This window comes from Vombatus ursinus, unplaced genomic scaffold (genome assembly GCF_900497805.2).
Source record: "Vombatus ursinus unplaced genomic scaffold, bare-nosed wombat genome assembly UNPS02014809.1, whole genome shotgun sequence".
Classification (NCBI taxonomy): domain Eukaryota; kingdom Metazoa; phylum Chordata; class Mammalia; order Diprotodontia; family Vombatidae; genus Vombatus; species Vombatus ursinus.
Genome location: NW_020954587.1, coordinates 10,850,894 through 10,876,948, shown reverse-complemented (window position 1 = coordinate 10,876,948; position 26,055 = coordinate 10,850,894). Strand labels below are relative to the sequence as shown.

Below are 26,055 nucleotides of genomic sequence, written 5' to 3'. Positions count from 1 at the left end.
AGGGAAGTTAAATGACTAGGCCCAGATTTACAAAAATACTAAGTATGTGGCTGAGGTAGTAGGGGCATGAAGACAGGTCTTCCCAACTCCAAGGCCAACTTTTCTCATATACTTTTCTGCCTTTCTCTTAAGTTATTTAACTAAAAGAATTAAAGGGGAAAAAATCAAATGAACTATGAATGAAGCATGCTTTTAAAGTAATAGCACTTCCTATCAACTGGGGCTACCATATAAAAGTCATAGGAAATAATTATTTCTTTTCATATTTGAATTTATTTCTATTTTTGCCAACCTCACAGATCAAATGCCCTACAAGTAAACTTAATTCCAAGTGTAATGCCACAGACACAGCTCTTAGAAACATAATGCTGCTATATCATATATTGTTTGTCATTTCTGTAATTTCTATTCCACAGACCTAACACAAAACCACAAACACTACACCTTTCAACACACTAGCTCTACAATCTATACAGTTGTTTTACTTTATACACCAAATCAAACAACTTCAAGCTGGAAGTGACTTTAGAAGACATCTGAACTCTCCCATTATAAATGAATAAACTAAGGCCCAGAAAGTCATATCTCCCCTGAGGTCATAGGGTGAGTTAGTGACAGATAAAAAGTACAACTTTTTTTGCCTGGAGTCAAGATCAAATCACATACCCACCTTATATAATGCAAAGTAGAAAAACCAAGTCAAGCATTTCTTACTCCCCTCAGGTACTACAGGGTCCCAGCCAAGAGGAAAACAAGTAAAATAATTTATCCCATATCCCCAAATCTGTACGTGTTTTCTACCCCCCATCTGTAAACAAACATTTGTTTTTCATTTTCACTTCCAAGAGATGTAAGATTTCAACAAAAATATCAATGGGTAGATAAATATCAATAGCTACCATCCTGAAGAGGATGAAGATAAACTCTTCCTTTAACTATCTGCCAAAAATTTGAGTTCAAAGACCTAGTCTCTGATTACCAAAAAAAAAAAGACACACACACTTCTTGTTATGCACACATTGCAAATTCCTAAATCACGAACTGAAAATTCAACCCCTCACATATTTAAAAGACAATCAATCTGTAAACTTGGAAACAAATATAAGCTTGACAAACTTGGAAGAACTTTAAAAATGTACCTTTATCATAAGTAATGTATTATTACCTTTCTGGAAACTGCACTGCAAAAAATTAAAGACCTTGAATACCAAATATACTACAATCATCTGTAAAATAAAATTAAATCATGTGAAGTTCATATATGATTGTCAATTATGTATTCATTAAATAACCTCCAAACTAATTAATTAACTATTCTACAAATAAGTGCATGTGGTTCCACAAATAGCCTAACCACCATTTCAGTTCCTAGGAAATCTGCTGTTGTTTTCTTAACACAAATTAGCTCTCTAGATACCACATTTCAAAAATATTATTATTAATAATGCACAGTGGTAACGTTCATTATCGTAAGTTCCAATAAGCACAAAGCACCTCTCACTGACTTTTTACTTAGGAAAAAAAATTAACATCATATTACTTATGGATTTTGAAAGTAACATTTGGCCTTGTCCATGAAAAAGCTGAATCTAAGACATGCAATAGAATATGAATTATACTAGTCTTACCTGACCCAAAATAAGAGCCCTAAATAGTGCTAACTTGTGTTTTTAAGAAGCTATTTTCCCATCATTATCATGCTTTGTCACTTGAGTTGATTTTTCATATGCAGCTTTTCTAAATAACTTTAAAGGCTGACTTGACGAGTCAGTTGACCCCTAGCAATTTTATTTTGTAAAAACCGCATAATACTTAGCATTAACTGCTGTCATATAAAATTTTATGTCCTAACTCATCTTCAGATACCAAACATTTTCTGTTACCTTGGCTCAACTTAAAGGCAAACCAAGCTAGTTTTTCAGGGTCATTTCATGCAAATGCTGCACGGTACCACCTTTTCTAGGAACCTGTAAACACTATCAAACTTTTCAAAGGATGATTGCTTTCCTAACTAGAAAACAGTAATACATCTACACTCCACATAATGCATACAACAACTTCATTACCTAATTTTCAAACAATAAAATCTTGTGTTAATTCATATGAACATGTTCAATTCCATCAACTATTTTAAAATCACTTCTCAAACTTCTAAAAACAGCATCTAAAGTCTAAAAGGTACAGTTCAAAAACTACACAGTATAGTTCATAGCTTTTTTAAACAAGATAATTCTGTCAATGTATCAACAGAAACATCAACCATCATAAACATTAAGGATTAATACATCTATTTAAGTGTCAGCTTATAGAAAAAATGTACAGCAATAAACGATTTTAATTATAATTCTTCAAATATTACCACCAGAAATCAAGAACCCCTGTAATTTATAACTGCTGGCTGCTATTAACCTGTCTAGGCCAAGAAAACCAGAATTTTGGAAAATGAATACTTTAAAATCCATTAAATTAGTTCCAATGCCTGGAAAAATATTTTTAAAGCTACTTCAAAAATTTTCCACAAAGGAAGAAAAATAATAAATTCCCATTTTTATCTGACATGCAATACTTTTAACATCTCAAAAGGTGATCCTACTCTGTATAAATAAGAGTGTGATGTTTAACAACATACCAAAGTCAAACCTGGAATTCATGATTTGTCCCTAAATAGCTATCAGAGAACTTTAATAATTATTCTATGGTATAGATACAGATTTCCCCATCCCACTTGTATTATACTAACACAATACCATAATTACAGTTCAATTCAACATTTCTTTTTTTATTCTAATGAAAACCAAATTAACCCAAAAGATTATTTAAAAGACACAAAAGTCATCATAGCTATGTTTTTTCCGTTAAAATGTTTTACTTCCTACTTTTCAACTACTCCACTATAATTAAAAAATAAGGATCCCTGCATTACATATTAGAAGACTGAGTGTGTCAGCATTAGTTTAAATAGCATCTTTAAGATTGTTCAAGACCTTGATTTTAAAACTGAATTAGAATACATTTATAACCCAATATTTTAAATATCACACTATTTCCCCTACCATATACATAATTAACCAATTGAAGACTTTTCATAGAACCATTAGCTTTATATAAGAATAGCAACAGATACTGAAAACCAAATGGACTACTTCATCACATCAAGAGAAAAATTGTGTCAGTGAAGTTATTATTATAAAAATTGATATATACACACAAACATCAAAGGACCTGAGAATCTAGAGCAAAGTATTCTTGGGCGTCATGGAAAAACAAGGGAGACACATGGAGGGGGGAAGGGGAGGGGAGGAGAGATAAGAAAAAAATGTGAAAACAGCTTTTAAAAAACACTTATTAAAGCATGATGTAAAGTGTCTGCTTCTGATGATGAAGATGAGGATGAGGATGATAAAGTATAAAATATGCCCATAATCTGAGCCAAGCCTAGAGAAATGGAAAGGGAGTAAGGAGTCAAAAAGAGATTGGGAGGATGACAGATAAATCATTCCTAGAATAATAATGTCACCAGAAGATTTGGGGAAAAACCATTAAAACACTTCAGTTAATCAGTCATGCTTTGGGAGGGATCCGTTGGGAGGCACAAAAATCACAGGCTTTAAAACAGAGGACTAGAAAAAACAAGTGACTTTTTTCCAGTCCTGTTATCTGTCCTGAAGGCAAGACTACCCTTCTAAAGCATCCCAAGCCAACGAGAACTTTCACAGAAGATTCTGAAAACCAACATGGTTCCAACATTTTGCAAAACACATAATCCTTCATACTTCTTATAACGTTCCTGGGAAACTAAATAATTAAGTACATCCTATGTCAGAATTTCATCTCATTCATTCTGTAGAGTCACCAAAACAAACAGTGAGAAAGGTTATGATGCGGTACTTTACAAAACATATTTTAACTGTTATGTTCAGGCTCACCAGGCTCCAACTAAAAATTGCAGGACACTACAACCACACACTCAGAGTGTTTTACTGAACTTAAACAGTTACTTTAATGATATGGCCAATGAGTCTTGACCTAATCAGGTAGGAACTCACAACCCAGTAAGCCTTAAAGCTGACTCATTCAATCATACAGGTTAAATTTGAGCTTTTTTCATCTTAACTAAATAGTAAGTAGTCTGTCAAGCTCTAATATACTCCACATTTTTATTAAACTTATAATTTTGGCAAACACTTAAGATTTATCTGCTTGAAAAGGTTGAGAAAGCATTATCTTCATGCCAGCATATAGCTTGACAAAACCATTTCCTAAAATTTAAAACATAACACTTCAAATTTACTGGATCACATCTACAAAGGTATAATAACCATACTCTCACCCAAAAGTTCAACATTACTAGCACAAAGATATGATCAACTTAAAATCAGCTAACACTTAACACTACCCCCATAAACATCAGGTCTCATTTAAAAAAAATTATAATCCATTAAAAATAATTAACTAAGGAATAACTTAAAAGAACTAAAATTTAACTGATTTGGCTAAACTTTTCCAACAACAAATAGTTTTCAATTATCCATCCTAAATGAAAAGGAGTGTAACTTCTTCTAAACTGTTGTCAAAACTAGTGGCTAGATTGGTACTTTGTTATCACAGCATATTATGAAATTCAAATATTTTAAAATAAAATTTCAAATGCTCACACTGTAACTTAAATTTCATAGCTTAAGACATTAAATTTTTTTTGTACGATTAAATCTGGTATCAGAACTAATCACTACCTGTTTTTTCTAGGATGTCTAATTACTTCTTATTAAAACCTAACTAAAGTTTAAGTCAAGTCTTGTGAATATTATTCATACTAATCTGTATTTACTGAAAAGTTACACTTACAGTATACTTATAATGATCTTATAAAAGCTACTCAAAACCATAATCTCTTCTATTTACTTTGAAGAGAAAGTTAGTACAGGGATGGGGAAAATTAGTATTAGCGCTAAAAAAAGAAGACGATAGGGGCTAGAATGATGACTGAAATTCTTTAGAACTTAAACAACAACAACAACAAAACCGAAAGAAGGAAACATGCTAGGTTTTAATTAACTTTCTTTACAAACGTAACAAGGTTAGGTGTCAAATGCAAAGTTATTGACAGAACTAGGAACGAGAACATCATCTCACTGGTGCACTGCCTAATGCACCTACTCGAGTTTTGGAGGAAAAAAATAATGAAGGCATACAAATATTTCAACAAGGCTTTAGCCTTGTGATGCAAACTGACGCAGAAAGCCTGAGACTCCACAGCCTTTGTTCAAATAGCTTACCGATAGGCTACTAAATATGCTACAGGTTGACAAGGATTCATTAAGCTTATGAATGTTGTTTCCAAGCTCAGGAAAGGAGAAATGATTTGCCACTATTCATTTACAGTTTTTATTAAATGCTGTTAAGACTACTCTCCTATAGAGAAACCTCTTCATCGCTACTATTTCTTTCCATGTTTACCTCTTCTCCCTCCCCCCAGCCCGCCCCCCTCACTTTCTCCTCCCACCCCGTCCCGCCATCTTGGGCCGATAGGAGCAGCCATTACTTAACTAAATGACAGGGCCAACAACTTTCCACACAAATAAACAGGCAGCGTACCCCAAATTCGAGCACTGAGCCCCGGGCAAATAAGACAGTAAAGGAGGCTCCAGGAAGAAAAGACATACACATGCACACACATACACACAACTGCAATATTTCAGAGGCAGCTGGACCCAAAAAAGTAAACACATCACTGAACTTCAGGTAAAACGTACACAAAACCGGCCACTGTTAACAGCTTTAATCCAAACTCCTGGCCGTCTTACACTGAAGTGCAAGTCGTCCTGCCTCTGCAACCAGGGCCAGGAAAACGCCAGAAGCGAGCCTGGGCTCGGCGTTCCAGGTTCTGGGCCGGTCGTCTAGAACCGGGGAACGTTCACATCTAGGTATTTACAATCACGAGGCGCGAGAAGCCAAGCTCCGGCACAAATCAGCAGGCACCACAACCCTTGGCCCCGACCCTCTCCCCTCCTCCTGGCACCCCCGATCCACGCCACTCGGAGCCCCGGCTCGGGTAACAGGCAGTTTTTTTTTTTCCATCGGCTGAGATGGAGCCCAGGGCTTGGCTCCGGGCCGCCGCCGCCTCTGACTTCAGCTAGGATGTTCTTTGGGGGGAGGGGTCGTAACCACGGGGGGCGGCACATTGGGGAGGTCGCGGGGCGGGGGGCCGAAGGGAGGGAACATGATTTCCTGCCAACCTCTCCCCCGACCCTTTCTGGGCCGCCCCGAGCTGCCCCCTCCTCTTCCCCGGCGGCAAGGAGTGGATCCGGGAGGGAAAAGGGACCGTGGGGGGAGGGGGCAGGCGAGGTCCGAGGGGGTCCGGCAATCATCCGTCCGAGTTCCGGCGGGGGGCGAGCCAGGCCCCGAGTGTCCACACCGCCCCCCCTCCCCGACGCCCGGGCAGGGGTCGGGAGGGAGGATGGGCCGGCTCGTCCGCTCGCTGCCGGGTCTTCCTTACCTTTACCAGCAGGGCCTTCATTCTGGCGCCATCTTCATGAAGCCTCAAAAATCCGAAGAGGCGGCTGCAGGGAGAGACGGGCAGAGAGCACTTTAATGTCCCCGAGTCGGCACCCACCTCCCCCCCACGTCCCCCGGCCGCCGCCCGGGAGGCCCCCGCGGAGGCGGCGGCGGCGATGGCAGCGACCGGCCGGGCACGGAGGAAGGGGAGCGGGTCCCGCCGCACACGGCGCCGCCGCCGCCGCCGCCGCCTCCAGCCGCCCGGAGACAAATCACCGCGTCCCCCCTCCCTCCCCCCGGGGGAGAGAGGCGCGGATCCCCCGTCCCGGGCCAGGCCGGGCCGCGGTCAGTACCTGTCGAGTCCGCTGAGCACCTCTCTTTCCTCGGCTGTCAGGCTGGGGAACTCCTCCTCGCTCTCGCCGCTCGCTTTTCCCGCCGCCATTTTCTTTTCCTCATCACCGAAAGCGGCGGTGGCGGCGGTAGCGAGCGACACTCCGCAGGATTTCATGGAAACGCAGCGAATTAACAACTCCCAACAACGAGACCCCCCCGGGCCGGGGCCGCGAACAAAACCCCCCAATCTCCGAGCGGACCGACACACCAACTTTATCGCCGCCTCCGCCTCCTCCACCCTCCTCCTCCTCCACCGCGAGCGGCGGCGCCGAGAAATCACAACGCGGCGGCGGCAGTGGCAGGGGCTGCGGGCACCCCGAGGGGTCGGGGTCTGGCGACGGCAGCGGAACCCAACACTGGGGTCACATCGCGGGGGTTAGGTGTGGGGCAGCGGCGGGCAGGGATAGCGGGGAAAGCCAGAGAGCGGCGTTGAGGGGCGCCCAGAGGGGATTTGTTAGAGACACAAACTTCCCCGGCACCAGCACAAAGTTGTTGTAATTGTGTCACAGAGCGAACCCCACGCCGCCGCCGTGACCCCCCTCCCTCCCCGCCCGGCCTCGGCACAGCCAATCCTGTCCAGTAGTCGGGCCCACGTGACCTTTGTTGACTCACGTCAGCCGCGCCTCGACTCAACTTGCTAGCTCTTGTGACTCCTCCCACCAAGGCCGCCGGCGATTGGTGACGGAGGAACGGGATGGCCCCTGGGCTCAGCCTCTGGTTGGCTCGGGAATGCGTCTGTCCGTGGGAGAGTTGTCAACGTGTAGGAACATTAAGTTAGGTTGTGCTCGTTAAATATACTCGTGAAAAGAATGGAGGGTCCGGACCGTGTCACCTCGGGAGCTGCGGGGGGCTTGGGGAAGGGGGAGGAGGGGGCTTGGGAGTAGGCGGGGGTAAGAGGGCGAGGTCCGGCGTCTGAGGGTTCGTCCGCCGCGTTTGTCCTGTGAACGCAGCGGCGGAGGCGGGGCGGCTCCATTCGATCCTCAAGCTACCCTGCGAGCTCCGGCTCTCAGGGGCTGCCGCCTCCGTGGCTCCTCCTCGAGTGGCCTCGGCGATCCTGGGGGCGTGGGTCCGTGGGTGCAGCCAGGCTGGAGAGGGAAGGAGGGAGGAGCCGTCACGGGTTCCCCCTCCCTCGGCGCGAGGCGTTGGCTTTTGGCACCGCTGGGTAATAATGGCTTCCCCAGCGCACACACCCCGGGGCTGGAGCGGGAGGGGGAGGGGAGGGGAGGGCGCGGCTGCCACCCCACCCAGATAGCCGCGGGGCCCACCCCTGGTCGGGCCCGGGGCCTCGAGCTCACCCGATGGCGGGGTGCCGGGAGAGGGAAATAACCTCTGCGGCGGAGGGCTGCCGTCTGGGCGCCGCGGGGAGCGGGCAGCGGGCAGCCCGGGCGGGCTCCGCGGGAGGAGAGTCGCCACCCGGGTGATCGATGCCAGGCCGGAGGCCGCCGTCTGGTTACGTCAAGCTGGAGCCCAGCGCTGCAGCCACCTCTCCCGGCACGTTGGAGAAATAGTCGCTGCCCAGTCACCTTCCCTGAGAGAAAATGACGGAAAATGGGATGATGAGATACCCGGGTTTTTTTCATCTTGGTTCATGCTACATAATCTTCAAGCAGCTCTGCGAGCCGGGGTCCAGGGCCGGTGCAGGGGCAGGGGCAGGAACCTCGAGGGGCCGGCGGCTGGGGCGGCTCTGGTCGTTTGAGACCAGGAGAAAGGTGTCCTCAGAAACTCCATGCCACACAATAGACTGTTAGAGCTGAGAAAGACCACCACTTCATTTTACTTAACAGGGGGAGAAAACGAAACAGAGAGGTTAAGAGACTTGCCCAAAGCTTCCCAGCTTGGTAGCATAGATAGGTGTTCTGACTCTTCCAAGTTTCCACCGGGCTTCCTGCTTCCCAATAAATAACCCTACTGACAATTGCAGTAGCATTTATGAAGGTGCTGTTTTGACAGCTAATCTCATGTGTAAATAAACACCCATAACTTAAAAGACCCAAGTATAATTGGGAGAAAATGGGAAAATAAAGAATAGAAACGAGGCTTACCTTATTTGACCTGATGAAATAGGCAAGGCTTGAAAGGTAGTCTCTGAGCAAAGTCTGTTTTCTAGGTAAGACCTGCAAACATCGATGAGAAGGAATAGTAAAATGGATTTAATGACCAATAAATTTACCCTTTAATTCCTTACTAAACCTTTTATTTGGCATTCATATTAATAGGATTCCATGTATTTCAGATACTGGCAACAATTGTGTCAATTCTATATTTGGAAATACAGGGAAGACATTTTTAGTTCAGTAGTAGGACCCAGGAATTATTGTTAGGTGCTCAGTTTTTTTTAAAATCCCAATTGCAGTATAAACCCATACATACTTTAAATACTTCCACTGAGACTAGCAGCTAGACTAACAAATTCCAGTTTTCTGTAGATTATATTTCATGTTTGATTTTGTTATGCTTTCCCCACGTTGCCTGGTCCTTGTGGTGTATTACATTTCATTTGTATAACTGAGTAGCTTCTTCAGACTGATTGCATTGATAAAGGAGGTTTGGGGTTTGTAACTGCATCTGCAAAAGTCACCATGTGACTGATAAGTTGTCCTGAAGACATCTCAAACTTGTGTCCTAAACAGAACTCACTGTGTATCTCTCCAAATCCACCCTCTTCCAAACTTCTCTATTTCTGTCAAAGACACCACCATTTGCCCTTGTCTCATAGGTTTGTTACCTTGGCCTTACCTCCATAGCTTGCTCTTGCTCACCCAACATATCCAATAAATTACAGATCTTGCCCGTTTCTACTGCCACTGCATCACTTGCATCTGACCCCTTTCTCTGCTCATACAGCTACCATTTTAGTTTAGGCCCTCAAAACCTCTCCCCTAGATTAGGAAGCAAAGGCCTTCTGATTATTGTTCCGGCCTTAAGTCTAGTCTTATCTTCCACAAAGTGAATGCCAAAATGTGAAAAATGCCAAAGTGAGCATTTTTCCTTAAAAACTGAGTTTGATATTGAGAATTTGGTTGTAGCCAAAATATATGCCTTTTAAAAACTCCATTTGTTAAATAAATTATATTGAAAGACAATAGATCTGATCATGTCCCTCCCCTATTTAATCCCTATTTTAGAATAAAATATAAACATTGTTCAGCTTTTACCTTGACAACTTGGCCCCAACCTGCCTTTCGGGATTCATCATTATAAGTTGCTCCCTGAAGTGCACTCAGCAATGCAACCAAACTGCCTTCTCTGGGTTCCTCATGCACTGCACTCCATATCCCCATCTCAAAGCTTCAGCATTTCCCCTTCCTCCACTTCTTACACCTGCCCCCCCCTTCCTAAGTCTGGAATGCTATCCCTCCTCTTCCTCTAGATCTCTTAAAATCCTTCTCAATAAAGACAACTCTAGGACCACCTTTTAAATTGGACCTTTCCTGATTCCTGCTGTCCCTCCCTTGTATTGCCTTGTATTTAATTTCTTTGTATTAATTTGTGTTTATTCTGTATATTGCCTTGTATTTAACTTCTTTGTATTAATTTGTGTTTATTCTGTATATGCCAACGTATGTACTTGTCTCCCTTGTTAGGATATAAATTCTTTGAGAATAGGGATTGTTTCATTCTTTGTATACTGAGAGGCTAGCACTGTTCTTGGCACCTAAGGCTGACTCCTAATCCACTAAACCAAACTGCTTCAAAATCTATACCAATTTCATTTAGTCAATTCAAGCATTTATTATCTATTGTAATTCAAAGTACTATACTAGGCATTTGATAATTCAGTAAGGAGATTCAAAAGGCAAAAACAAAGTAGTCACTGCCCTCAAGTAACTTGCACACCATGAGGGCTAAAATAAAATATATGCAGAGTAACTTCCGGAAGAGGCAAAGGGGTTGGGAGGGAGAGGGGAGAGCCAGAATGGCTTTGCATTGGAAGTAGCTATGGATTTCAAGGAGCAGAGGTGGAAAGGAAAACATTTGAATCATGAGAAAACAACATAGGCACCAATAGGCAGGATATAGAATGCTGGGCACTTAGCACAGTACCTGGCACATAGTAGTTGCTTAATAAATTCCTCTCCTGCACTCTCAGGAGATAGAGATAAGGAGGGAGAGAGCATCCCAGGTTTGGGGGACAGTCAAAATGCTAGGAATCAGGAGGAGTGACTTTGAGAAATAGCAAGGAAGCCAGCCTCACTGGATGGAAGAGAATTGGGGGAGGGGTTTAAGGTATAAGAAGACTGGAAACGTAAGGGGAATACTAGGTTATAAAGGGCTTTGAATGACAGAGGAAGCATTTATTAAATGCCTATGTGCCAGGCACTGTTGCTAAGACAAACACCTCATTTGATCTTCACAGCAATCCTGGAAGATAAGTGCTATTATTATCCTCATTTTACAGTTGATGGAACCGAAGTAAAAGAAGTTAAGTGACTTAGGCCAGATTTAAATTTAGATCTTTCTGACTGCAGGCCCAGTGCTCCAATTCACTTCACCACCTAGGTACATCTAGGAGGTGGTTAGTGGCCATGACTTGGATGAAGGAGACTGCAGAATGATCAGATAGTTCTGAAAGAAAACATGGAAAGAGGATCTAGAAGAAGAGGGTGATTGTATGTCAAATGCCACAGAGAGATCAAAAAGCAGGGTAAGGATTGAGAAAAGGCCATTGAATTTGGCAACTAAGAGAGCATTGGTGACTTTGGAGAGAGAAATTTCAGGTGAATGATGAAATCAGAAGCCAAAATGCATTGGGGAGAAAAGGGGTAAATGGGGTAAAGAAAGGGGTGGGGGAGGGGAGGGGGAAAGGACAGGTGGATATACTATGGTTTAAGGAAGTAAAGGAAAGTTTGGAACAGATGCTGTCGAAAATGTGATAGGAAGTCAATTAGAGAAGAGTAAAAAGACAGGTGTAAATCAAATGAGTTAAGATGGCATGCAGCTGCAAGATACCACAGTGGTATGATTTCCTCCAGTGGCACTCAGCAATACTGGATCAGTCGTGGAGAAGGCATGGGTAAGTGAAGGTTGGGTTTGGGTTTGGTTTGAAAAGGAACGAGGGATCTGGAGTACAGAAAATCTTTAAATTGAACTGACTTCAGATTTTGAAGGAAAGAACATAATGGAGGGATAGTTGAAAAAGCAGGAAAGGGTAAAGTGATTAGAGGTTATACTATAGAGGTTTCTAAGACCAGAGTTTGGAGAGATGAAATTCTAGGAGGTAGAAGGATAGGAGATTATAGAAGAATTTCAGTTATGAATCGTGGAGCTGGGACACTGGGAACTGATCTTCCCTGTGAGAGCTGAAGTATGTTTTTTTGTTCAGTCATTTCAGACTCTTCCTGACACCATTTGGGGTTTTCTTTGTTATTTCCTCCTCCAGCTCATTTTACCGGTGAGGAAACTGACACAAACAGGATTAGGTGACTTGCCTAGATTCACATAGCAAGTAAGTGTTTGACGATGGATTTGAACTGACTCCAGGCCCTGTGCTCTATTCACTTCACCACCCTTTAGCCAGAACTGAAATACAGAGTAAAGGTATTAAGTTGATACTGAACTCTCTGAGAAGAGAGGAATGATGGCCTGAGGGGAGTGGGGAGGGTAGGGCTAGTAGATAACTGACCCCATGTGGTGGTATTTCTTGCTGGAGTGAACCTTGGAGAAGTTTCTGGGTACTGGCAGCAGGGGAGGGTCTGGCAGTGGCAATGAAGAATAAGGAGTATATCTACTCCTCTAACTGGCCCATTTTTTGTGGGAAGGGAAAGTGAGATGAGAAAAGGCTTACCAGTACCATACTGGAGAGGATGATCAGGGATCCACTGTTTCCCAGAAGGTAAGCAGGACCCAGGTTCCCCTGGTGGAAAGATAGAATGTGAGAGGAAAAGATCTAATAGGAAGGGTAGTTTGTTAACAATGGAATGGGATCCTGGAGGCACAATGGGACAGGGATGTGAGAGAGACAGGGCTGAAGTGGATTTGAATGATGGAGTGCCACCATAGAAAGGGAATTTTTGCCTAAGCAGCCTCTGATTTGGGGCCACAGGGATTCAGAGAGGAAGAGTTTGCTATCCATTGAAGAACCATTCCCAGTAGCGAGAAAGGCTTAGTTCCAAACCCAGCTAGAATATTGATTTAATTATCTGTTGGGGGACTGAGAAGGGGAGTGGGGGAGACAACACACTAAGTCTCTAGACCTAGAATGAACCAGATGGCCGGTAGCCTAATGGAGAGGTGGCAAGTCAGGGGGGATGGATGGTGAGAGGCCTGTGTCTTACAGGACAATTGTTTATTCACCCTTACTTGTGACCAGGACTGCCCTGTCCCAAGCACTTTTGTTACTTTATTACCTGATGAGTGGGCCTAGTCACTGGTCCTAGGTTTACCTGAGAGGCCAAATGGCCTGGAATGGGTTGGTCTAGGTCAACTGGATGGGAAGATGGTTGGTATCTAGACCTTTACTGGTTGTGAAGGAATTAATTTATTCAACACTTACTACAAAGAGACTACCATAAAGGTCAAGATGCCATTTCCCAGGCTAGGAATACACTTATACCTTAAGATCTACCATACCAGTGAAGTCAATGGTCAGCTTTAGTTTAAAAAAAAAATTAGTCCCTTCCACTTGTAACAATCATTATGTAATTTTATTATTGTTGTTCAGTCATATCTGATTCTTCATGACCCCATATGGGGTTTTCTTGGCAAAGATACTAGAGTGGTTGGACATTTCCTTCTCCAGTGGATTAAGGCAAACTGAGATTGTGACTTGACCAGGGTCACACAGCTAATGAGCATCTGGGACTGGATTTGAACTGAGGTCTTCCTGATTCCAGGCCCAGTACTTTATCCATTAAGCTTCCTAGCTGCCTCCATTATATAATTTAGTTGGGTCCTACTTGGTTAAATCAGTAAAAATTTAATTTAAATTAGCGTGAGGCATTCCAAATAGAATTTTCTGTGTCTGCCCTCTCTTAGTTCTCTTCCCACCTTTCTAACAACTTCCTTTTTTCTTGACTAGCTCTCTTCCTGCCCAGCTAACATGGTCTAGATCCTCTTTCTATCTCCAATTCCTCAAATTCCAAACCATTAACCATTAAGGCTCAGCTCAAGTGACCCATATGTAGGTTTATCCTCATCTGGAACTAAGCTCTCAAAGTGGGTGGAGCCAAGATGGTGGAGGGAAAGCAGTGACTGTCTTGAGCTCTCTCCCAAAGCCCTTCAAATACCTAAAAAAATGACTCTAAACAAATTCTAAAGCAGCAGAACCCACAAAAAGACAGAGTGAAACACATTTCCAGCCAAAGACAGCCTGGATGGTTGATCGGAAAGGTATAGTGTGCGGGCTGGGAGAGGAGCGCAGTTTGGTGTGGGTGCGCAGGCCTCAGCGACCCTGGAGCAGGCCTCAGAGGACTGAATCTCGGGCAGCTGTGGCAGTTTCCAGACTTCTTAACCCCTGAATGTCAAAGACAACTTAAAAGGTCAGCGGGAAAAGTCTGTGACTGCGGTGAGAGAGGGGCTAGGTCTCAGCCACAAGTCTCCGGCATGGCCCGGGACCGAGGCTTTTTCCTGAGCTTCAGGCCCACAGACTGAGGGGCAATTGAGTGGCTGATAAGAGGGGGATTGCAAGGATCACTTTGCCAGTGCTGAGGCAGGAATCTCTTACTTTACCTGTGCTTGGATCTGGGTCACAGTTCTGAGGGGCGGTCCTGGGGCGAGGAGGAATGCTGGTGTGGTGGAGCTTGTTGTGATGGTGGAGAGAAAACACCTCGCCCCTTATCATAGCACCTTGGAAGAACTGAAAATTTACAGGTCCCTAGAAGTACCTCTGAAAACAGCTGTACAAACCCCCCAGAGCTTGGGACAGTACACTCTTCACATTGGAAGCAGACTTTTACCTTAACAAAGAGTTTAAAACTCAAGTAATTGGCCAGGGTCATGAGTAAGCATCGCAAAAAGAGTCAGACTATATTATCTTACTTTGGTGACAAAGAAGATCAAAACATACAACCAGAAGAAGACAACAAAGCCAAAGCTCCTACATCCAAAGCCTCCAAGAAGAATATGAATCAGTCCCAGGCCTTGGAAGAGTTCAAAAGGGATTTTGAGAAGCAAGTAAGAGAAGTAGAGGACAAACTGAGTGTTGCAAGAAAATCACGAAAAACAAGTCAACAGCTTGCTAAAGGAGACCCAAAAAAATACTGAAGAAAATAACACCTTAAAAAATAGCCTAACCCAAATGGCAAAAGAGGTCCAAAAAGCCAATGAGGAGAAGAATGCCTAAAAAGCAAAATTGGCCAAATGGAAAAGGAAGTCTGAAAGTTACTGAAGAAAATACTTCCTTAAAAATTAGAATAGAGCAATTGGAAGCTAGTGACTTTATGAGAAATCAAGACACTGTAAAACAAACCCAAAAGAATGAAAAATTAGAAAACAATGTGAAATATCTCATTGGAAAAATAACTGACCTGGAAAATAGGTCCAGGAGAGAGAATTTAAAAATTATTGAACTATCTGAAAGCCATGATCAAAAAAAGAGCCTAGATATCATCTTTCAAGAAATGATCCAGGAAAACTGTCCTGACATTTTAGAACCAGAGGGCAAAATAGAAATTGAATAGAATCTACCAATCTCCTCCTGAAAGAGATCCCCAAAGGAAAACTCCTAGGAATATTGTAGCCAAATTCCAGAGTTCCCAGGTCAAGGAGAAAATATTACAAGCAGCCAGAAAGAAACAATTCAAGTATTGTGGAAACACAATCAGGATAACACAAGATATAGCTGCTTCTACATTAAGGGGCCGCAGGGCATGGAATATAATATTCCAGAGAGCAAAGGAGATAGGATTACAACCAAGAATCACCTACCCAACAAAACTGAGTATAATCCTCCAGGAGAAAAGATGGTAATTCAGTGAAATAGAGGGCTTTCAAGCATTCTTGATGAAAAGACCAGAGCTGAATAGAAAATTTGACTTTCCAATACAAGACTCAAGTGGAACTTGAAGAGGTAAATAGGAAAGAGAAAATCGTAAGAGATTTATTAAGGTTGAACTGTTTACATTCCTGCACGGAAAGATGATATTTGTAACTCATGAGACCTTTGTCAGTATTAGGGTAGTTGGAGGGGAAAAAATTATTTGTACGTATACATATATAGATAGATAGATAGATAGATAGATAGATAGAGGGCCCAGGGTAAGTTGAAAATGAAGGGGTCATATCTGGAGAAAAAAATTAAGGGGTGAGAGAGGAATATACTAGGAGAAGGAGAAAGGGAAAGGTAGAACAGGGTAAATTATCCCACAAAAAAAAAAAAACAGAAAAGAAAAGGCTCTTACAGTGGAGGGGAAATGGGGGAAGGTGAGAGGGAATGAGTGAATCTTATTCTCATAGGATTTGACTTAAGGAGGGAATAACATACACACTCAATTGGGTATGGAAATCTGTCTTACCCTGCAGGAAAATAGGAGGGGAAGGGAACAAGAGAGTAGGGGGATGATAGAGAGGAGGGCAGTTTGGGAAAGGGGGTAATCAGAAGCAAATATTTCTGAGGAGGGTCAGGGTCAAAACAAAGAATAGAATAAATGGAGGGGCGGGATAGGATTAAGGGAAATAGAGTTAGTTATTCACAGCATGTCTACTATGGAAGTGTTTTGCGTAACTGCACAAGGATAGCGTATATTGAGTTGCTTGCCTTTTCAATGAGGGTGGGTGGGGAGGAAGGAAAGGAGAAAATTTGGAACCCAAAGTTTTAAAAACACATGTTTAAAAAAATTGTTTTCACATGCAACTGGGAAATAAGAAATACAGGAAATGGGGTACAGAAATCCATCCTGCCCTAAGGAAAATTGAAGGGGAAGGGAATAAGAGAAGGGGAGAGAGACAGAAGGGAAGGCAGACTAGGGGAAGGGGTATTTGGAAGGAATGCCATCTTGGGGTAGGGGGAGGGGCGAGATGGGGTGAAAATTTGGAATTCAAAATCTTGTGGAAGTAAATGTTGAAAACAAAAAAATAAATAAATAAAAAATTACCATAAAAAAAAAGAAATAAGCTCTCCCTTCTGTGTATTCACATAACACCTTGCTTATACTTCATTCACTTATACTCTTTTTCGTAGTATGGTTAGTATGTTTATTTCCCTTACTAGATTGGAAGTTTCTTGAGGACAAAGACTATATTTTTTTCTTTTTTTAAATATCCCTAACAGTGTCTAGTACAGTGCCATGAATATAGCAGGTACTTAATAAAATGTTTTAATGATTTAATGTATAAATAAATTAATGTATTCATTAGGGAGGGTTAAGAGGGAGTCTTAAGTAGTGATTATATCATGTTGTAGTAGTTCATGATAAGCCAAATTAAGGTTCATACTGGCTTCTTAATTTTAAATTTCAGTGATTTTTTACTAACCTTTAAAGGACTTTAAGACCTAACTCCATCAATTTTTTACCTAGCATACTTATAACCAATTTTTTTAATGATGAAAAATATTTCCTTATAATTTAAGAAGAGGCTTTTATTTGGGGACCTTTGTAGCTTTGGCTGTAATTCCATTTCCTATTTCCTTGCCCAACAGAGTAGTTGAGCCTTTGTAAATGTTAAGATTTTGATCCTTTTCTATTTTCAAGGGGTGAGAAGTAGGGAGGAATATAACATGTCCATCATTATATCCCTCAATTTATGCTGTAAAATTGAATATAACAAGCACATTTAGTCTTAGTTTGTACCATAAATCTCTGTAATTTGATATAAAAATATTCAGAAAGGTAGAATTTTAATTAAACTAATAGTCACATCCACATAATTTCTATTCTGATGCCTCATTGTGATATTGAGGCTACCCCACATTCCCAAATACTATACCCAGGCTTTTGCAAATCCTACAAAAGTAGAAAGCCTTAGACTATGGGCTGAATGATAGACTATTTAAGAAGCAGCCTAGCTAAATTCAGAGAGGCTCATAACTAGGTTGGCTGCAGAGTGATGAATGTTTCAATCATAGCAACTCTCAGAGATGAGTTTTCATTCTACATCATTAGAAGGAATACATACACGTGAATAAAACTGTAGATCTTTGAAGTTAGATTAACCAATATATTTCTATGTTTAAATTATCTAGTTAGAAAGCAGCAGCTAATTCAGTAGCATGGTTCTTAACTAAGGCTTACTCTACAAATATTAGCAAATGTTATGAAAGAAATAATGATTCTTATAGGATTGTAGGAACATAAAGTAAATATACTTCTAAACAATTTATACTTAAATGTTTAACAGCCTGATAAAGATTATAGAAACCTGAGGCATGTAGAGACAAGCTTATTTATAGGGCTCATATCAAATAAAACTATATGGAACATAAAAGGTCTGCTAACATAACCATGATTTATCCTAACTTGCAAATAGAACTCTCTCATCTTTTATGGAAGCTTCACAAATAGATTAATTTTTTTTAATTGTTTCCAGCTTTTCCCATTCCTACCAATATCGTAGGACTGAGCTGATATGTTACCACCTATAGCCTAAATAAATATAGTACTAGAAAAGGGAGTAGCCAAGTGAGAACTGATTTTCCATTTTTATTAAAACTTCCCTTGTGAAAAGCATGATTTTAGATCTATTCAAATTTCTTTTCAGTCCTAGACCTGTGAGCCAATACTAATTTCCATTACTGCCTTATACTTACAGTGATGTTATTTCTTATTACTAGAGGCATAGCCATAGACTGATATGTGGCAGCTATGATCTGGTTTTGCAATATTCATCTTGACTTTGGCCACCTGAAACCTGTTACTTCTTTCTCTTTCAATAATATCCTCCCCCCCCCCCAAAAAAGCCTATCCACTGGTATTATCCATGATTTGTGGCAAGTAGATACATCTCTCAACTTTTGGGTTTTCATGCTCTTCACACTGATATTTCACTAAAAACAGTTTCTTATCTGCTTTTGTGTCTTTCCTCCTTCACCTCACTTTCATGCTAATGCCAGCAGCTTGGCATTGTAGAGTGATGGGCTTGACGTGAGGAAGATCTGTATCTAAATTCTACTTTATATACTTATTAACTGTATAACTCTGGAAAAGTCATTTAACCTATCTCAGCCTCCCTTTCCTCATCTTTAACATTGGGATAATAAAAATCTACAGAACTTAACCTCACTGAGTTGCCGTGAGGATCGAGTGAAATAATGTATATAAAGCTCTCTGAAAACCTTAAGGAACTAAATAAATGCCAATTATCATTCATTATAATAATTCACACAATAATGTGGATTATGATGGACTGACAGCTTTCTTGTGTCTGCTTCAAGGAGCCCTTTTGAAAAGTCAACACACAATACAGCTGACCCAACTTGCCAACACACAGTCCAACCCTGAGCTCCAAGATGGATCTCTTAGAGATGTTATTGAACAGGGAGACATCTTTCCCTTTTCAGCCTGATTTTCCCTTCACCATGTCCTGTGCTTTAAAGTTCTGAAGTGACAGTTGGCGTATAACTGCCATCCTGAAGCAGCATATACTCTCTTCCCCTTGCCTGGACTACCCAGCTTGGGGTGGGGGAAAGTATATTCTATCTAAGTGAATCATGCTTAAGCCATGTGTTACTGACTGATAGACGGAACTGCTTTTCAACTCTACTATTCAGCAGGAACAAAGTGGGGGGTAGGGAAATGATCAAAGAGAAGCAAAAATTTGGACTTGGTTCTTTGTCCTTTAATTGAAGGGAAAAGACTGTTCCTTAAATGACAGACATACAAACAGTTGTTTTAAAAAATAGGAAGGATGGGAATGTTTGAGGAGGAGAGGACTATCTTGTTACAATTTATACTCCAGGGTTACTTGGGAGAAAAAAGTGATTATCCAAAACCTAACTTTTATAAATTTAAACACTTAGCTCCTGGAAGATAAGGTATCATTTTTGTTTGTTTGTTTCTTTGGTATCCTTTACACAATGACTTATAAAATACTTGACACATAGTTATGGGTAGTTGTTGTGAGCTGATGTGGTTCAGTAGTTTTCAGTCACATCTGACTCATAACCCCATTTGGGATTTTCTTGGCAACAATACTGAAGTGGTTTGCCATTTCCTTCTCCAGCTTATTTTATGGATTAGGAAACTGAGGCAAACAGGGTTAAGTGATTTGCCCAAGGTCACACAGCTAGTAAATGTCAAAGGCCAGATTCGAAGTAAAGAAGATGAGTCTTCCTGACTCCAGGCCTGGCACTCTATCCACTGTGCCACCTAGCTGCCCCCTCATCCCCCACTCCCCCCATACCCTGCCTGGCTCCCCCCACCAGACAAGTACTTCTCTATTCAAAAAACATACTGCTCCCACTTCATTTCATAAGAGACAAAGACTTTTGTCCTACAGAGATATGACTTCAACAGCAAATACTCCTGAAAGAGATAATGCAATGACTTAAATTCAGACTCTTTTCTGAGAACAACTTTTGTTACAAAGAGAAGAGGGTGACAACTGAAGAAAAGGGTGGGAATGATAGTCAAGAAAAAAGAACTGTTAGGATTGGCTGTAGTTGCTGAAGCTAAGAATAACTTGTCTTGTTTTTCCTCCCTTCAAGTCAGCTAGAATTTGCCTCTAGGGTATTTCAGGCCTGGAAGTCACTAGAAAATGAAGAAAGACAATGATGGACCGTATGAAATGAAATGAAGTTTTAATGACAGACAATCCCTTGTATTCCCCCAAATCTTACCTTTATTAGGAAACTTTCCCCATGTGAGAAAATGGTAGAGGAGAAAGCAAGTGCTTTTACCCATTGGAAAAACTACATTTAACTATTCTAACAGCACCAAAAAGCAAAGTTCATATACAAAGTAAAACAGAAAAATAGGATTATATCAGAAACCACAAATTTATACTACATGTAGCTTGCCTTTTTTAAAAAGGCTGTAATGTATTCAATATTGCTTTCATAACTGTCTTTATCTGTTTCCATCTGTTCTCTTTTATCCATTTTTTAAAATACTTCAATGACCCTCTCTTTTTTTTCTTTTCTATTTTTTTGGTAATATCACTAACTCATATCACTTCCCTCCAAATCCCATCTACAAATGAGAAGAGAAAAGCACAATCCTTGTATGAAATAAGCATAGTCAATCAAAACAAATCTACGTATTTACCATGTCCAAAAATCAGTGTCTCACTCTGCACTCATAGAAGAATCCATCATCCCTCTGTCAGCAGGTTGAGTAGCATGCTCCATTATATGTAGTACCCTGGAGTAGTGATTTGTCATTGCATTGATTAGCATTCTAAGGTCTTTCAAAGTTGTTTTTCTTTGCAATATTTTTGTTATTGTATAAATTGTTCTCTTGGTTCTATTTACTTAACTGTAACAACAGTTCATATAAATCTTCCCAAGATTCTCTGAAACCATTCCTTTCATCATTTCTTATATTACAATAATATTCCATTGCCTTTATAAACAATTTGTTTAGTCATTCCTCAGTTAATGGACACCCTCTTTGTTTCTAGTGCTTTGCTACAACAAAAATGCTACTATAAATACTTTTGTACATACAGGTTTTCCTCCTCCCCACTTTTAAAAAAATCCACTTGGAGTATGGGCCCAGTAGTGTCATCATTGGATTAAAGTATTTTCATAGTCTAGTAATAGTAATAATATTAGTAGCTAATGCTTTAAGGTCTGCAAAGCACTTTATAATAATTTGATTTGATCCTCACAACAATCCTGGCAAGTAGTGCTATTATTATCCCCATTTTACGGATGAGGGAATTGAAGCAGACAGAGGTTAAATGACTTGCTTAGAATCATTCAGCTAGAAAGTAAGGCCAAATTTGAACATGAGTCTTCCTGACCCAAGCTCCAGTGCTCTAAACACTATGCCTCTTAGCTGACCTTTCGGGAACAATTCCAAATTGCTTTCCAGAATGACTGAATTAATTCACAATTTCACCAACAAGCGCTACACAGTTTTCTGTCATAATTTCTTCCTATTTAATTCTGGATCCAGCTCATTGTGCCCTTGCAATATGTCCAATATATAGGTACTGATGGACTTATTCAGTGGTGTTCTGGGCCAAGGCTAGACCATTTCTGATTTGGAGGAATCTTTTCCCTCTTTGAGATATCTTGAAAATCAATCCCTAAATACCTATAAAATCGTGTCACCTGCAGCATGACTTTCTTCTGTAATATTTGATGAAGGTCACCCATTCTTTCTAGTTTGATGTCTTAAGTAACATTTTTTTATTCACACAGATAGCACATTGGATACTGAAGTGGTAGTGTCCAAATGTTGTGGTCCTACTGTCACTGCTGATAATCTTCATCCCCCATGTTTTTCAGACTGTTAATGACTAGGCTTATCCCTGTTGAGTAACCCTGGATCTCATTGAGAAGGTCCCATATAATATTTTAGAGTTTAATGCAATCAGCACAATGTATTCCACAAAGAGAAGGATCCAGAAAACTTCATCAACAAGCAAAAACCTTTTCTGTTGGGACTTTGCAAAAAACATTATTTTTTTCTTTTTCTCTTCTCTCTTTCTTTTTTTTTTTTTTTCAAAGACTAGTTTTCTTCATCTTGCCAAGGCAGAAAGTACAGCAGGGACTATTCACAGTCTGATCCTACTGCTGATTACTGTGGAGGTTTTGATCTGCTCCATTTCTAGCCTAGGCTGGTTTGCCATTTCTAATGCAACCTGGTGGTTCCCCCATTCCCAGGGGCTGAACATATTGATGTCAAATTTAATATAAATACCCAATCAGCATAACCCATTGCAGCACAAAGCCTCCCAGGCAACTAGGATTACAAGCATGTACCACTATGTCTGGCCCAAAGGATGTTCTCTATAACCATGCTGATCACATCTGATGGTGTGTCTCCCTGTTGAATATTTCACTTGAGTATGATAATCAAAGCATCATTGAACAGTTATCTCTATAGTTGTACCTAATTCAGGCTATTCACTGGAAGGTCAAATACTGAAGCTAAAGTTTAAATACTTTGGCCACATAATGAGAAGATGGGACTTACTGGAAAAAACCCTGGAAAAGGAGACGGCAGAGGATGACATGGATTGTGTCATGGAAACAATGAGCATGAACTTGGGCAGACTTTGAGAGATAGGGGAGGTTAGAAGGGCCTGATGCGTTATGATCCATGGGGTCTCAAAATGACTGAACAACAGCAAAACTTGTGGATGCAATGGAAGGGTAAAGAGATTAAAAAAATTTTTTTTTGTTAAACACTTAAAACATGTAAAGCGCTATTAAACACTGAGGATAGAAATAGAAAAAAAAAGATAGTTCCTGCTCCCAAGTTCTTGCTCATATTCTAACAGGGAGAGATAATACATTAAAAGGTTTCTTTAGATGAGAAAGCCCAGTGGTCCTAGAGTAGTAGCAATGCAAGTAATAATGCATCTTCTTCAGTGACATTTCCAATAATAAAATTATGTCCATTTCTGACATTCATCCATTCAACAATGCCAATCAATCACTAAGTACCCATTTTCCACTAGGTAGTAGGGATACAAATAGAAAAGAATGAGTTAATCCCTACTAACAAAGAATTTACATTCTAAATTATAAGTATATAATAAATAAAGTGAATAATACACATATATATATACAAAGTAGTTCATTACAAGGCAGTTTGGGAGAGAGGGCACTAACATTTAGGGTGGATCGAGAAAGGCTTCATGCAGAAGATAGTACTTGAGCTATCTTAAAGGAAGTGAGGTGGAAGTAAGGAAACTGCACGTGCCAGACGTGGGGAGGGGCCAGCAAAGACCTGAAGAGAAGGTGGAGCGTTGTGTGTAAGGAACAGAGAGAAGGCCGGCTTGGCTCTAACACAGTGCTGGAGAGAGCAATGTCCAACAAGGCTGAGAAGATAAGATGGGACAAGGTTGCAAAGAGCTTTAGAAGCTAAACAGGAGTATATATTTGACCCTAGAGGCAATAAGAAGGTGGTGGAGTTTTCTGAGTAAGCAGGGACCTCAGGAGGTGGAGTCTGCACCACGTGTCTAAGTAAGTTGCCAGGTCAAGTCTCTACAAAGGTTCTCTGGGTGATGCTTGCAAGGGGAGGAGTGACTAGAGCCTGGAAACAGAGCTGGGAGTCTTAGGGAGCTGCTCGTGCTGGGCCTCTTGGGCAGAAGATCTTGGCTACCTCCCCGGGACCAAAGGGCAGGGGGTGGTTTGACCAGCTTAGTATGTGCCAGTAAGGACCTCAATAGCATCCCTGCCTGCAAAACGAATAAGCCTCTGAGGAGGCTCAAATCACTTGATTGAACCCATCAAAGGAAAGCCTTCAGTAACAGCCTATGCTCCTTTGCCTGAAGCAGGAAGTTTGAATATCAACCAGCTGCCAATTCCCCATGCGTTCCTGGGAGCATGAATCAGCACCAGTTCTGGAACCTTGACTTGCACACCAGGTCCAAGCTCCCTGCTCTTCCCCACAGTGCTTGGTCCTACTTGACTCAGTCAAGAAACCTATCAAAACCCACTAGGGTGCCCTAGTCTACCAGGGACCCCAGTGGATCTGACTTGTTTCCATTCTCCCTAACTGCCCCTAATTGTAGTTTCCATCAATTTCTAACTCCGGTGTTGTACCGTATTAACTTGTAGTGTTCCATCTCCCAACCATGCCAGTTTTCTCCTTTAGAAGCATCAGCCTGAGTAGGCAGATTTCAGCAAAACCTGGAAAGACTTGCATGAACTGATGCTGAGTGAAGTGAGCAGAACCAGAACACTGTAAACAGCAGCAACATTGTGTGATGACTGACTCGGATAGATTTAGCTCTTCTCAGCAATGCAATGATCTAAGACAATTCCAAAAGATTCATACTGGAAAATGCTATCCAATACAGAGAAAGAACTGTGGAGTCTGAATGCAGATTGAAGCATACTATTTTCTCTCTTTTTTTTTCTTTCTCACGGTTTTTCCCTTTTGTTCTGATTCTTCTTTCACAACATGACTAATGTGGAAATATGTTTAATATGATTGTATATGTATAGCTTATATCAGATTGCATGCTGTCTTGGGGGGGAGAAAGGGGGAAAATTTAGAACTCAAAATCTTGTAAAAATGAATGTTAAAAACTAAAAATAAATAAATAGATAATTTAAAAAAAAAGTAGAAGCATCAGCCTTTGCTCAGGGCTATGAGACCAACAGTCTTGGCAGCTACTCCTTGGCAGCTAACAAGTCATAGCCCCAATGACTCCTCCCATTTTCCCTAACCAGGGCCATGACTAGGGACCTGCCCCACCCATGTGCCCTTCAAGCTTTTTCCCTTAGCAACGTAAATGGAATTGATGCCTGTCCTCATACTATATCTTGGAACCACAACCTCACTGAAACTACATTGATAATGCCACACCCTATGTCTCAGGGCACATTGTTTTCTTAGTTTACTCTGACCTGCCTACCTACTGGTGACACATGGTCCATGGTTGATGTTGGTTGTGGCAACGATGGCAGCCCATCCCTGCAGTATTTGCTCCCAGAGAAGATGACTACCAAGAAGGTTAGAACCAAGGCTAGTAGCATCTATATGATCCTAATACATGCATTGGGAACACCTTAAAGGAGAAGCTGTATTTTGCACTAGCAAATCATTTGCTTTTCTTTCGTAACGAACAATCATTAAACTGAAAAGAAGCTCATATTTTCTGCATAACTCAAGTCAGTTGTCTGACAACTGTAAAACAGTAGTTTGATCTGCAAAATCATGAGTCTGCCTGTTCCATACTCATTTTAAATAACATTTTATTTCATTTTTATTCAGAATCTAACAAACACCAAATAAAATGAGCATTTCTATATACAAAGTAGAACAAGAAAACAGAATTGTACATGAAATTGCAAGTCTCTGTTACATACAATTTGCCTTTCCTTTTAAGTATGCAATAAATTAAACCCGTAACTCTTAAAGCTATCTTGCTCGTCTTTGTTTCCTTCTGTCCTTCTGTGAATTTTTTTAAATGAATTTTTTTCAATTAATAAATATTTATCTTCTGAGAGAAATAATTATTAATAACCAATATCTTGGGGAGATTAAGAGCTCCCCCTACCTTCTTACAAAGTCTTGACTTTAAGTTTATTTCTTAAACATTACTGATAATGAGATTGGACTTACTTTCTTGTTCAAGGCCTCACCCTGGTGGATACATGCTTTGAAT

At 41.1% G+C, this 26,055-nt stretch overlaps 1 protein-coding gene across 4 annotated transcripts in view; it reads right to left on the bottom strand.

The window, feature by feature from the left end:
* KDM6A (lysine demethylase 6A) overlaps positions 1–7,183 on the bottom strand; it is a 258,225-nt gene extending 251,042 nt beyond the window's left edge. For 2 of the 4 annotated variants that reach the window (XM_027875477.1, XM_027875478.1), the window contains exons 1-2: positions 6,849–7,183; positions 6,497–6,560 (exon numbers count right to left, since the gene is read on the bottom strand). In XM_027875477.1, the coding sequence (XP_027731278.1) occupies positions 6,497–6,560; positions 6,849–7,003 (219 nt within the window). In that variant the 5' untranslated portion in view covers positions 7,004–7,183. The remainder of the gene's footprint in view (positions 1–6,496; positions 6,561–6,848) is intronic. The other 2 variants (XM_027875475.1, XM_027875476.1) reach the window with 1 other exon arrangement.
* Positions 7,184–26,055: the final 18,872 nt, after the last annotated feature.